General features: G+C 45.2%; 1 protein-coding gene across 4 annotated transcripts in view; it reads right to left on the bottom strand.

Moving 5' to 3' along the window:
• Nucleotides 1-14,554, bottom strand: part of Ubr3 (Ubr3 ubiquitin ligase) — a 98,236-nt gene that overhangs the window by 71,018 nt on the left and 12,664 nt on the right. For all 4 annotated transcript variants that reach the window (XM_077659807.1, XM_077659805.1, XM_077659806.1 and 1 more), the window contains exons 5-7: nucleotides 13,006-13,113; nucleotides 2,971-3,104; nucleotides 1,477-1,888 (exon numbers count right to left, since the gene is read on the bottom strand). In XM_077659807.1, the coding sequence (XP_077515933.1) occupies nucleotides 1,477-1,888; nucleotides 2,971-3,104; nucleotides 13,006-13,113 (654 nt within the window). The remainder of the gene's footprint in view (nucleotides 1-1,476; nucleotides 1,889-2,970; nucleotides 3,105-13,005; nucleotides 13,114-14,554) is intronic.

The raw sequence follows: 14,554 nt of genomic DNA, 5'->3' as shown, positions 1-14,554 counted from the left end.
AGGGAACACTGATCAGTGACGTTCCGTGACTTATGGATCCGAACTGGATCCAAATTCGAGCGCGAGATACTGCGACGGTGTGACAGCCTGCGCAAGATATCAGACACATTTAGCATAGCGCATACCGCTACTGCTTACCGCCTACCATGGCCCGTCGCTCCTAGCCGCTGGTTGGTCACGGCGAGCAAGGAGCGCGCGCTGTTGACGGGAACGTGGCGCCATCTGGCGCCGCCGCCCGGTGATCCTCCACAAGCTGACGATGCGCTCTGCTAAATGTGAAACAAACGGCTTTTTTCTTTGCATCCTTCCTTGGGACCGAAACGAACGCTTATAGAGTGCAATGGCTCGATCGGATCGATTTCACAAAGCCGTTCTCAGATACATAGAGAGTAGCCATAAGTGTTGAGTGCTAGGTCGTAGGATGTTTACAGAGAGGCGCAAAGTCCTTCGATGCAAAAAGTAGCCAGAGCCTCTGGTGGTGTATTTTTGTTTTACTTGCTTTACAGCGCTTTTATCTAAGGCAAACAAATTGGTTTTGTTGATGTAATATAAGACACAAGAAGTTGACAAAACGTATTTCTAGTTATTAACCCAATTTGCAGTATATTTACTGTTTGTCCAATCATCAAGCTCCCACCAAGTGATGTCATATCCTCTGCTAAACACCGCCACTGTATGGTGACACCGTCAGCGCCATGAATTTGTTTTTGCGAGCTAATTAAAATATCAAAACTGGAGTATAGGCGGTACGACCGATGCTAATAGCATCACTATAACTCATTCTATGCAACCAAGAGGTAAAACAATGCACTAATTGTGTGTTTCGGGGCCCCTTTAACAGCAGGTATTCACCACAAACTCTGAGCTACAAGCAGGTTTGCCAAAACATAAACAGTGAGTAGGCAATTTCAACGAATCCGTTCCTTCTGTTTTGCTTCATGCCATTACTGGTGATTTCGTTGAAGTTAGGGTATTTTGACTAAATAGGCAAAAATGTGCTCTTGTAGTTTACTGTTTCCTGAACTGTTGTGACCTGCAATGATATAACACACAGCAATCTTAGCAGTTAGAACTTGTCTGATTCAAATTAATGGATACTTCAAACTTATTCTCAGGTCTAATCAAAGACATGTATATCTAGTCCATTTATAAACATGGAACTGTTAAGCTCAATACAAGCCTACTGGAGGCATGGGCAGCTGCTTTAAGAAAATTTAACAGTAAAAGTGTCGCATATGCTCGTGTAAGGGCCGCACGTTTGTTCGGTGGTTTTGATGGGGTGTGGCTCTTGCATAGCGCAGAGAAGCTACAGGAAACATAGGCGCGCTAAGCTGTGCTAAGTTTGTATAGTAAAGACAGGCGATATTTTGCAGTTTCTTCCTTGAAATTCAACCAAGCAAGTGCTTGAAATCAATCCCATGTATTCCATACTCAACTGCCCCGGAGCAGCAGCTAGATCTTGCCCAAAGAACTTGCCTTGGAACATGGTTAGGAGGGAGAACCACATGTCCAGGAGGCGGGCATCGTTCAGGAACTCCATGGCAACTGGCCGGTGAGTAAGGATGTTATTGAGGTCACTGACCAGGGGCCAGTAGCAGTGGTCCTTGGCAATGCGGTGGCCACAGTTGACGACATAGTGGAAGTTGCGGTTAGTGCCCTCGTGCAGAGTGCTCTGCTGCACGATGAGGGACATCATGGCCCGCAGGCTAATCACCATGATGTGCAACAGGTGAGCACGACGCGTCATGCGCAGAGACAGCGCCTCGTTCGAGAACAGCTGCACGCTCACGTGCACCACCCGGTTGGAGAGAGTCTCAGAGTCATTCGACTCTGTCAGCATGTGGCTGATGCGACTGTAGTGCTGCACAAATGTGTGCGTAAACGCCTCCTGCAAAAAAGACAGAGTCAGACAAAATGAGACTCCCAAACAGGCAGTCTCACACACAGAACAAGGGTAAACCGCATTTCCATAAACCTTCACAAAGTGTGTTGTCATTGGGAAGTGCTCCCCAAGTCAACCTGAGATTCGTGTGGGCCAGGGAATGTTGACATCAGAAAATGTGCCATCTCCGGTTATGCAATCTCAGTGGTCTTGCTGAAAGTGGGCCTCTTCAGGGGAAACGGGAAGACAGGGGTATGGCACAGCTATTGTAAGCGTTAATGCACCTCTCGAAAAAGCTAAAAGCCTGGAAGCTTTTTTATTTATTCAAGTCACAAGTAAGTGACTAGCATAATATGCTCACTGTTGCTATTTACTGCTCTATTTTATAACATCAAGAAACCTATAAATAAACTGAATTCACAAGGTTTGAAATTAAAAGCTTTCCTTTTATACTTTAGTGAACCTGTGTGCAGGAAACACGTTAACACACAACCAGCCCTAATCTATAACTGTTACTCAAACTTGCCACAAGGCCACCATGGCCAAAGTTGACAGGAGCCACACAGACAGTCTACCTCTCTACTCTCACAGCTGACGCACAGCCTTGAAAGTACACAAGGCAATAACACAACTGGCGTGGCTCTAACCTAGCGAGTTTTAACATTAGGCCTTCAAAAGAGAAAGCAGTGCAAAGAAATAGATTTTCACATTATTCTCCAAAGATCAAAAAGTTGGAATTTAACTAGCACAATTTGATTCGTACCTGTACGTATATCACAAACACAGCTACAAAATTGTACTTGATAATCAATTAAGCCACGCAACATGAAGCTTACTAAAAATACATACTAGGTATTACACAAATTTCTGTAGCTTAACCTTTGTAATTCACTAAACAGGAAGTCCACAGGGGCAGCTTGAGATAACGTAAGGTAGATATGCCAACAATTTTTGGACCTCGCTAGAACTACCCTATTGGCATTTTTTGCTTCAAACCTGCCACATGCCATCGCAAAACACACTGAGCTGCAGAACGTACCCCTCTCCCACAATCACAAAGTAAAGACTGAGAGGCAAACCATGCATACCTTGTAATTTGTGTCTGGCAGCATGTTAAGCAGGAAGCAGACCAGCTTTTGGGGAAATTCGAAGTACACCATCCAGAAGACCAGCTCCTCCAGGAAGCTGTTGTGCGTCAGTTCAGGCAGCAGCGAGCTTACCTCTGCACAGAAGAACAGTGGAAGAAAATTAATGCACAGGCTTGAGCAAGTGGAAGTCCCATACTACTGCTTAAAGGTGCAACAGTTTATACCACAAATGTCTAAAGGAAAACATGACAACTCTTTAGTTTACAGGTTCTCAAAATGGGTTCCACAGTATCCGGGGTTCCTAAGTAGTTTTTGGGGTTCCCCGAGCACCTAAATCCATGCATGCCGCAACCCCCTTTTTCTTTATTCACTTTATTTAGGGACTAATTACATAGTATTCGTTCACTGCAGACTGCTTCACTGTACAATCAGTCATTATTAATTAAATCTTGGCATTTCTCGGACTGCCATGTGTCTGCATGCCAGACCGGTAGAGATGAAAGTCAGGACACTCGGGGTTCCTTAGCACCTTTTGAAGTTGCTGGAACTCCCAAAGGCTAAAAATATTGAGAACCCATGCAATTACTGATGACACCACAGAAACAAATTTTTCACAGGTAAGTTGCTTTGCTGCCAGGATCATGTATCAGCATGCTGCTCAGGAAACAAGTATGTCGCCATGCTAGGAGAGGGCTTCCTATCAAAACATTAACCATGGATGCAACCAAAAAGATGTAAAGGATTACACTGTAAACTTACCTAGCACTGACAATGCTACTTAACTAAGTCCATTGCCATCAGCACTAGGTAAAAATGTGTGACAAAAACAGGCCCTAAGCTAGGGACTCCTTAGGGAATGTAGTTTCCTGAGAATTTACTGCCAAAACAAATACCTTATACAGACTTTCTGACATTCAGCCAAGAGTCATGCAAAGGCAAGGCCATTCAATAACACAGAAAATGCTGTCATATGAAATGTATGTAGTCACTCCAACAAAAATGGCTCAAGACAGAAGCAAAGAAGCATTGATTCAGCTTCATGTCTACCCTGAACATATGGGAAGCTGATAAGCAAGGCGACTAGCTCTTTGCTTATTTCAAGACAACAAACACACTGACTTCCAGGAAGTTGGAAAGAACAATCTCTAGACAAAACCATAGTTATTTATAAGTAATTTCAGACTGACTTCCACCTATCCTTGCCGGACTTGTGAACAGAACAGTGCATCACAAAAAAATTGTCCTCGTAAGATTCCTGATTTGCACCCATAGTCAAAAAGCCCGCACCCCCACCTTTGGGCACCATGCATCCCTTGCACAATGGCATCAACACCTCAGCAATCATGACCACCAACGGGTGATACTGTAATCAGTGGCATGTAAATCAGGCAATGGTCTAAAGGCTGAAATAAGGGTAATGTGGCTTAACCAGAGTTTCTCATGCAATGCTTCAAACTTAAAAGTAGCGGTGTAATCTGTGCTACACCTACACTACGCCAATGCAGGAATGCTTGGGTGCTGACCCCTGGTCTCGGGTCATAACAAAATAATTTGTGCATGAAATTTTCAGAGCGAGTCGCAATGATCCTTCCATCTAAAGCGCCAGGTGAAATCTGGGGCGATTGTGACTAACAGGAGTGCAGGCAACAAGCGCATGTTTGCAAAGAGCGTATCCTGTGCAGACAGCCTGCTGCATAGATGCAGAGCACATGCCATGAGAGGTCATGAAACGTAGGGGACTTGCCATGGAATGATGCCGCGAGGCAAGTGATGAAGCAGGCAGTGTAAGAAATGAGGACACCAGCTTTGGCACAAGCATAACAGAGACCTTTAGCATAGCGCATACTGATACCATATCGCGCATCGCCGGTGCTCACACGCTAATTAGTCACCAGGTGTGCTACACCCAGCTCACCTGCATGTGATGCAATATGGTGCCCTCATGGCGATTCTGAATGGTCTCGACGTGGCAGGCGTGTCCAAGCTTGCGGGCACATGGTGCCATTTGGCATCCTCAAGGCAGACTTTAAAGGTATAAGCTGTTGCTGCCTAGCCTTTTCAGTACAGCTATCCCCTTTGTGATCCTTTGCATATCTGCCTTCGCAACTTTGCTAATGTAGGCGATAATTTTAAACCTCACGTAGTTCATACAGCTCAAATTGACATTACTGTTAACTAACACTTTCAAGAAACAGGAAACTACCTTTTTTTTTTGTACCTCGTTCAAATAGTACCTTGTGCACTGATGCAGGCCCTGGAGGATGGGCCTGAATGGGCGGACAGACAGAAACCAGATGGAAAAATTTCGAGGACAAAGGGAGCATAAAATGCAGGCGCTAAATTCATTCCTACATTAAAAGTTCCAGGAAGGGCTGCTGCCTGCACGGCAGATTACATATTTATGACATCCAGCGCTGTAAAAGTCTCTGAATGCAGGCAGCCTACCAAATATGCAGACTGAAAATAAAGTGTCCTCCTCAAGGTTGGTCTATAAAGCTCACTGATCTTGATTTTCCTGCATGCTCCTGCTTATTTCAAGTTAGTCTGCAGCGTTAACTGCGCATATGCATCACTGCATGAAGTTTTATGCACGTCGAGCTGCAGCTGGCAGGTGTGTAAGCCAATCCCCACAAACAGGCACCAACGTGCAGCTGCGTTTGTATCTGTAGAGGAGAAATAGCTTCGTATGGAGCGCCAGCTGCAGCTCCAGTTACTCGTGCACTAAAAGATACAGCTAAAAGACAGCAGGTATTGTCTGCATGCACCATCACTTTAGTGCTGGCAATCAGGAAGAGCTACTTCTTGCGGGCACTTTGTCATGCTTTCATGCTAAGTAACAACACAAGCCATGGCTGCTGAAGTCGTTGATGGCGCAATTATGCCCGCATTTCTAGCATGCTCCCTATGGCAGACATCTCATGCCAGAACCCGGATTCCATGTTTCATTGCTTGAAGCAACATTGGCTGCTTGTTTGTCAGGTCCTAAATCAGCTACGCAATTAGCAGCTACACAAGTAACAGGCACAAAAAGAGAAGTAACCACTGAGTTGTTTTTCATGTATACCAAGACCATTGCCAATTATTCTATATCAGTTCCACCCCAACACAGAAAGATCCGATAACAACATACACACATCTTAAAAAAGTGCGAGCAATGCATTTTCAACATAGTGGCTCAATGTTGAAATAAAGGAATCAGTTTCACACTGTACAGACAGGCGTCATCATAACCTTCAACCCCCAAAATAGCCAATTTATATGATAACAGAGGATTATGCAAAGTTACAAGGTAGTGATGTCCCTTAAATCTAACATTTAGGAACTGCTACCTACCAGTTTCACACTGCACACACAGATGTCATCATAACCTTCACCCCCAAAACAACCAATTTATACAATAACGGAGGATTATGCAAAAGGAAGTGACATCCCTTAAATCTAATAATTAGGAACTGCTACCTAGAAAACAGGACTTCAATTTATGTAAAGCACATTAAGCCTACCAGAGTCAGGTCTGCCAAAAGCAAAAGCCCAATCCAATGACCTGTACATCACAGCCTTTCAGTGGCACAGAGCTCGACCAAAAGCAGAAGCTCAACAGTCCCTTTGACTTTCTGCCACACATAAACAACCTCAACTTCCTTCTTGTACTCTACACCACAGGGTACCTGTTCCCAACAAGAACATAATGGCCGCAGCACTAAAGAAAACACCTTCAAGGACATGTAGGATACGTCCTGATAAACTAATGTGATAGTAGATGACACTACATTTTAAAGACTACAGTGCCTACATCTCAGCTTTTCATTTCAGCTAAAATGCTAATGCATGGCTGACCACGGAAATTAACTATTACTGTTACTGGCAGCCCGAGGGCAGGTAAAGAAAATCATAAACAGCAAGAACACCAGTGTTGTAACTGTGAAGAACCAAAATGCAGAAAGCATTCGTGGTAATGAGTACACATACAGTGGAATTTCATTACTTCTATCCCGCTGTCTATTCAAATGTACACTTTGGAACTATCAAAGCCACGTGCATTTTAATGAGACAAAAGGGCTCGGTAATTTGAGCACATAAGCAAATACAACAGTTACTGTATACTGCCGTGTACAGGTTGACCTTTTTTTTTACAAAACCGCCACCTGAAATTGGGGGCTCGGCTTGCATGTGGAATCAACCTGTACAATGAGAGCTCGTTAATTCAAAATTAATCGAAATTTCTCTATAATTTGACCTGCATAATTTGGCCTGTCCACACTCCATTTAAGTCTACGTAAAACATAGCCTGTTAATTCGAATGTGAATGGGTTGTGCCTCTGATAAGTCGAACAGCACGCCACCTCGCCTGGGAGGCCTGAGCAAGTGGCAAACCAAGCAACACTCCCACAAAGGTGCGCCACCTCTTTGGAGATGATGTGGAGAAGGTAAACAGGAGAGGGGAGGGTTCGCTCCATGTTAGTGGCGGCACGGCGGCTGCAACTAGCTGCATGACCTCAGAGGTTTGTACCTGGCTTACATGTTAGCGTTGATCTCAAAGGTCTCAAAAGCTTTCTGCGTTAGCTTTTATTGTTCAGCGATGGATGACGCGACCAGCAACAGGGTACAACGAATCAGACATACCGCAACATCTCCGGCACTCCGAATCCGAAAACACTCAGTCGTGCATGAAACAACGAGTGCGAAACGAACAAATTAGAGCTTTAACTGGTGTTTGCTGCACGTCTTTGTCTTGGTTTTATAGTGCCCTCTGCACCCTTTGCATCACATTCTGTGGGAATGGTTGCAGCCATAGCAGCCAACCTATGCGGTGTGCCGCGGTGTAGTGATTTAAAAATGTTGTCTGTCTGTGGTAATCACCGCACCGAAACGCTTCAACAGATCATTGAAACTATGCGTAGAGTCAATGCCAATGCATTATCGAAACAGGATATCGCCAAAAAGCAAGTTCATTGGTTTGGCAGTTTGAAACTTGGGCTTGGAAGGCTGGAAAATCGGGTGCAGCCATCCTGGAGACTTTCGCTTATCGACCTTAATGGTTGCACAACCTCGCAACTTACAAGTGTGAATTTTCGAGCCATGGAGGTTGGGCTATTGTTATGGTTGAAAAGCAGCAGTCCCTGGACGGTTGCACACTGCTTGACTTTCCGGCCCTGTGACCGTGCTCACCGGCAGTTGCACGCCCTTCGCGACTCCAGTGCAGCCCTCTGCTGCACAAATTCGGATGCGCTGAAAGCCGCCAGCCTCTTCAGTTTGGAAAGTGAAGAAAGGCCTTCTGATAAGTGCAGGCTTTAGAAAAGAAACCGTTGGCCGTTGCCTTCCCAGAAAAAAAAGCACAAGGTGATGATGGAATACTTTAGAACAATAAAAGAGGGGTAATCTTACTATGTGACTGCTTTCTGATCACAGTGTACCACTTATTCTGTTCACTTTCGCTAGTTTGAACTTCAGTTAATTCAAACTGCGTTGGCGTCCCTGTGGAGTTCGAATCAACAAGCTTTTACTGTATTTGCGAGGTCAGAGGTAGTTTCAACTGTGCTGAGGGTGTACATGGACTGCGCTGGTATTCCCCGCAGAGCTGCATGTGTCAAAGAAAATCATTCATTTGTATGCAAATCGGTTGCAGTAATGAAAAATTGAATTTCACGCTGTTTACCATGCTTGCTCACACTGGCGGTCGCTTTCCCGGATGAGTGGTAGACAGCGCGAGAACGAACTTCTAGCAACCTTCAGAGAGTGCGTGGTCACGTGGTGCCGGAATATGAAACTACAGGATCGTTGAAGTTCACTTTACATTGGAAAGTGTGTTTGCCCCTAGCAAGCTGAGCCACAGATAAGTATGGAAGGCAGAATGGGGCATCATTTTATTTCCTATGACTGCTGGCCTTGCAACTGCATCACTGCGGGCGCCTGCGGTGCTATCCTGCGGGAAACTAAATAATGAGTGCAGCGGTGGGGAAGAGGTGTATGTGTTCACTTACATTCGGAGTCCTTTTGGCCAGCAACTGCGAGTTGGGCATTTACCCTTATTAGGAGCCAACTTATGTGCCGCAGTGTGTAGCAATTTGAACAGGTCATGCAACGCAATGCACGAACCAGTCATTCCAACCAGGCTCAATTTAGTTTGAACTCCGTAAAGCTCTAAAACAGATTTCCAGTTGCCTTTTGAGTTTAAATTACAGAGATTTTACTGTAGAGATGTATAGTAAGGCAAGGTACAGACTGTCCTTACCGTTATATTAGCATGTCATCAAATAGTGAAAGAGAACAACACACGCAAGATAAAGTCAAGCTCCACTATCCAAAGAAGGTAGCTATGGCAGAATGACTTCAATGACTAAGCAATATCATGAAACAGTGACGTGAAACGTAAAATGCATTCATCTATACTTCTTTCATACTGCCTTCAGCATTCAATAACCATGGCCAGAAAAGAACCAGCCTTGAGAACCCCATGTGTGATGTCGAATTCAAAGCATCACAGTACACCCCACCCGTTCCGTGTTCACATGTGTGCATGCATACATCTGTGCACACGCACATGCATGCCTAGAAAACTCAGCAACAGTGTAATGAGCCTTGTCAGAGAAGGAAACCACTGATGGCATCAACAAAACGAGCCAATATCAGTGCCTACATTTGGTTTTCTTAGTACCTTCAAGTCTGCAAGTAGTAATCAACCTAAAAATGTTCCTTGCAATGGTTCTTTTCAGGATCCCTAACGTCCACTTTGAAAATAGACCAGTGCTACAGATTAGGTGCTAGCAGGTGCTATACATAAGCTTGAAACCACTTAACAGGGTGAGAAGGAGCTAACAGGAAGCAGCTGGTGAGAGGCAGGGAAGGCAGCTGCCATGCAACACTACAGTGTCGGAGCACAACAAAGCCACACCGCAGCCAGTCTCACCAGCTCACCTTCTGTGAACATCTTGTACTCAGACACTGGAACAAGAGCGGAAGACACATCCAAATTGGTCGCTGCCATCAGCAGTGCAAAAAATGCACTTCCCATCATTCTCTAGTCTAGGAAACAAATGCTGCACACAAGCTTTCAGTTATCAACTTATCATGTATGTCTCAATAATCAAATGCACATAAATAAAAGACGCTGACAAGGCCAGTGCATCGATTTTGCTTGATTTTGCCGTCTCTATTAGCCCGCCTGATACTGGCTTACCCAGAGTGGAATGCAAATGTGCTGGCTGGAATTTCTGCAAACTAATATTTCTAGTGCACTGCAGCCAGCCCAGAGCTATGCAGTAAGGTTTATCCACACTAGCCACTCTCGCTATGCGAGCGTTAAAAGTACTAAAGTCTAAAACCCACGCCAACAACTTTCCATCTCATTATTACCTAGTTGCTTGACTTCTCAATAAGTTTTACCACTGTACAACTAACAGCAAACTTAAAATGCCAGCTAGCCACACTTAAAGCTGCGTTAGTCACCAAGACACTACTCAGCCTCCATTTGCTTGAACACTGGTGCATATCTTGACATTCTTCATCAAGAGAGCATAAAACTAGAACGACGTCCTCGCCAACACTGCACTGTACCCCAGTCCATTCCGTACCACATTAAGCCAGCAAAAAAACACAAATTAATCCAGTAGCCTATCAGCCAACTGCTTTAAACAACTATCAACTAGGAGATTAATGTACTGAGAAATTAAGTAACAAACAAGTCGGCAAAAAGAAAAAAATGGTAAAACTTAACTGAAAAGGCACTAAGCCATTTTGAATACTTCACGTTCAATTTCACAAGATTACAGTTGTGAACCCACTATAAGGCGAGCTTAAACCTGACAAATTCTCAATGCCCATAAAGAAGCCTTCCTCTTGCACTTCCACAGCAATTATAATAAAAATAAAATAAAACAAGTAAGGAACGGTGCGACTGAGGAGAACACACCGATTTCTTTTCAGAGGCTATTTTTGAAGTTTGTAGCAAATGTTGGCATTCCCAGGCACTGGCAGGATTGAGAAACTTTTTACCTTGGGGCAAATGTAGAGCAACAACTGGCAATTCTTTCAAGACTAGAACCAGGTACTATCGTGCTCAGTATGAGCTAAAGCACGCAAGAGCCCGGGCAGGTGCTAGCACAGTGTAGCTCATACTGGGAGTGACCATACCGTATCTACACGTTTGAAGTCAACCTCCCCACATAACATTTCTGAAAAAAAAAAAAAACCTTGGAGGTAGTTTACACTTCACCTTTACTAATAGAACGCGATAGCACTATCCTGCGGCCTCTGCTTATTGCCAGCCGCTATCGGCTGTCACGCGCGGGGGCGCCCATGGGCACATTCCAAAACGAAGATGTATTAGTCACTGGACTACTCGTCCACACTTGCGCAATCACCCTCACTAGCGCTGCCGTCGTGATCGCTGCTGCGGTCTCACAGCTCGTCGTTCTAACATCGTCGTGCGGTGAAATCCCGCACTTCGCAAACAGCCACATCACGACATCGCGTGGAACAGCTGAAAATTTTGCCTCGCTGCCGCTGCCACACCTGTATTACCCATTGCGTACGTTGAACTTGCGGCCCAGCGTGCAGTTCTTGAATGTAGCCGTGAACGAGCGCTGGTCGCTTACTGGACCCGGAGCACAAATGACAAATGACGAAGCACTGCATTAAATACTTGTGAAATGCGGCCAGCAGTAGTCAAATGCATCAGAGCCAAAGAGAAACTATGCGTGAGCGGCGTCGGCTCTTCCACCGGCTATCCACTACCTAGCGCCGCTGCGGTTGCGAGCGGCGGTGCCGCCACGATTGGAACAGCAGCCCTTCTGTCAACTATCGATGCTCCCATGAGTGCAGAGTGCGCAGTTGAAAGTAAACAAAAAAAACTTCGACGATGCCTATTAAGAGTAGAACGCGAATGCGTTATCGAGCTGCCGCCACTTATCAGCAGACGCAATCTGCGGCCACGTGTGGGGAGTGGGCTGGTGCTGGTTTGCTCCTTATCGACAGCCACCATCGGTCGCCTCGCGCGGGGTGGGGATGCCTGTTCTGCACATTGACATATCAGCTGCTCAAGGTCAGCACCAAGAGCGATGCAACGAAGCCGCGCAGCAAAAATGCAACCACGCTGTAGCATGCCTGATATCTCGTTTGTCTCACCTTTATTTATGATGCGATGCTTTGGTTTCGATTTTAAGTCGACCCACCACTTTGGATTTTCAAATTTTGAAAAATATGTCGACTTACAATCGTGTAAATACGGTACATTGTACAACACCTTTGTCACCTCTTCTTTTCTCAAATTATCAAAACATAGTACATCTTCATGCCACCTTCAGTATGAACACGCATGCATTTATGAGTTTGTGGCTCATACTTGGCTGCAGTTGCCGCTACCCCGAAAAATCCAGCATTGTGTCAAGTATGAGCATGTGTATTAATTCTATGTCTATGTTGTTTGCACCCATGTCTTTTGAACAAATCAGAGAAGTTTTGAGAATAAATAAAAAAACATGTAAAGAAAAAACCCAAAAAATTGACTTACATCTACCTTCTGTCTAAAAAAAGGCACTCAAAAGTAAACGATTACCTTTTATTACACCTTTCCTGATATGTGTTCACTACCTTAATCAGCATTCAGCCAAGGACCATTTACTACATGTTCACCGATGTCGCCACTGGACTTACTTTTAACACCCAATTCTGCTCATTTACACAAGGCAGCTACCATGTAAGCGTAAAGGCTGACGAATGGACGAGCCCCATTTGAGCTTACCATGGATTCAAAATAAAAACTTCAAGGATGCTAGGAAAGGAACAAAGTGAAATGAGCGCTTGTTTGGCTACTTTTTCTAGGTTTTCACTACAATAGCCTGCACTTGAAACCATCAATCTGCATACATGGGCTTGGAATGATGGCATTCCACTACGGTTCTAAATGGCTGGCACCCGACATGAGGAGCAAGCTCTGACTGCTTGATTACGACACTGCACCTTTGTCCTGAGAATTCCTGCACATCTCAAATCGCTGCCCTAGTGCAGAAATGTTGCACCAGTGAGTCAGAGGCTTACCCTGGTACTCAGGCGGGCACTCCCAGTTCTGCAGCCGCCGCTTGGCCTCCTCATAGCACTCGAGGTTGTGCCTTAGAAAGGCCGCCTTTGCCTCGTCCTCCACATCCACTGCAACGGGAGGAAGAGAATGTCTTAAAAAAAAAAGATGGCTAAACAGGTGGCTGATCAATATGCTGTGAGAACAGGCACGAAGTGACACTGTGTAATAACACTTGTGCCAAAAACACTTTCAAGCTTGAAATGCATGGCATCACAAACTGGCAAAGTAATAGCCTCTCAAAAGTTCAGGGTCTGTAGCAATTTCTTTCAAGGTTCCGAAACCCACTGCAAGGCCACTTCGATGTAATTCACTAAAAGCATAGGCAAGAAAACAGGAGGGGACAGTTAGGTAAGCTCCGCTTTAAGGTTACGACACAACACAGTTAAACCTGGTTATAACGAACCTGAAAAAAATCCCGAGATTTTTCGTTACATCCAGGTTTTCGTTACATGCAGTTTTCACGAGAAGAGTCAAAAGGACATTGCAAAATGGAAATAAAGTAAGAGATAAATGTCAGCGAAATCACCTTGAAAATGCTTACAGAAAACGTCACTTAAAGTCATAAATGCGAAGAGACATTTCACGATCGTGCTGATAGCGCGACTGCAGTAGCAGCTGCTGCTACCTCGTCCGTGGCTCACGCAACATCGATACAAGTGGGGTGGAGAGGGTAGGGAAAGGCGGAGGTGCCGCGGCCGAGCTAGAAAATGCACGGCGCTACTGTGGATTGACCGCGGAGGCGTGTGCTTCTATCCGTATGCTCCCTCTCTCGGCCATCCCATTGTTTGTGTTTTCGCAGCTCTCCGCCGTCCTTGCTCCCAATGTCGTTTCTTCTTTTGCGCCATTATTTTCTGCTGCTTTTGAGCCTGAACTGTTGTTATGCCATGTGATATGACAGTCCAAAAGAGAAAACCCCGGAGATGCACCGGCAGCGCTAGAACATGGCGTGTTGTATCCACTGCGGTCACTCGATGCGATCGGCGTTCCTCTCATGTCAGTTCGTGCTTTATCGTCACCACACTATCGCATGGTTCTGCCAAATTTTGAATAGCTCAGCACTAGCTAACAGATAGATGGCGTAGCCAGTTCGTTATATCAAGCTCAACTGCCACAACACCTTCACTACATGAAGGTCTCAAATGCACGTGCTTCAATGGGGGCGGCGTTGGGGAATTGAGAAACGTCGTAATATCGAGGAATTCGCATAGAAGTTTGTTACATCCAGGTTTCACTGTAGCGTTAATGGGTTAATAATGCCCATATATGCGGAATTGGTCATTCTCGACTTTACATTCATAGGCCCTAGGAGTCCTCATACCACTCCTGGAACAGTGGTGCAGCGGTTAAGCAATGCGCCACTGCTCTGCAATGGCAGGTGCTGTCACCGGTGGGGCTTGTGTAAGCCAGGTTACTCTTCCCGAGCGACCTCTCATGACTAATCATTAATTTGACTGCCACCTACCATGGTGGTCTGTTCGCTCACAATCTGGTGTGCAGGTTGTGATGATG

The sequence above is a fragment of the Amblyomma americanum genome, chromosome 3 (assembly GCF_052857255.1).
Source record: "Amblyomma americanum isolate KBUSLIRL-KWMA chromosome 3, ASM5285725v1, whole genome shotgun sequence".
NCBI classification, from domain to species: domain Eukaryota; kingdom Metazoa; phylum Arthropoda; class Arachnida; order Ixodida; family Ixodidae; genus Amblyomma; species Amblyomma americanum.
Note: the sequence above shows the minus strand (reverse complement) of the source record. Positions and strands in the feature narration are given on the sequence as shown.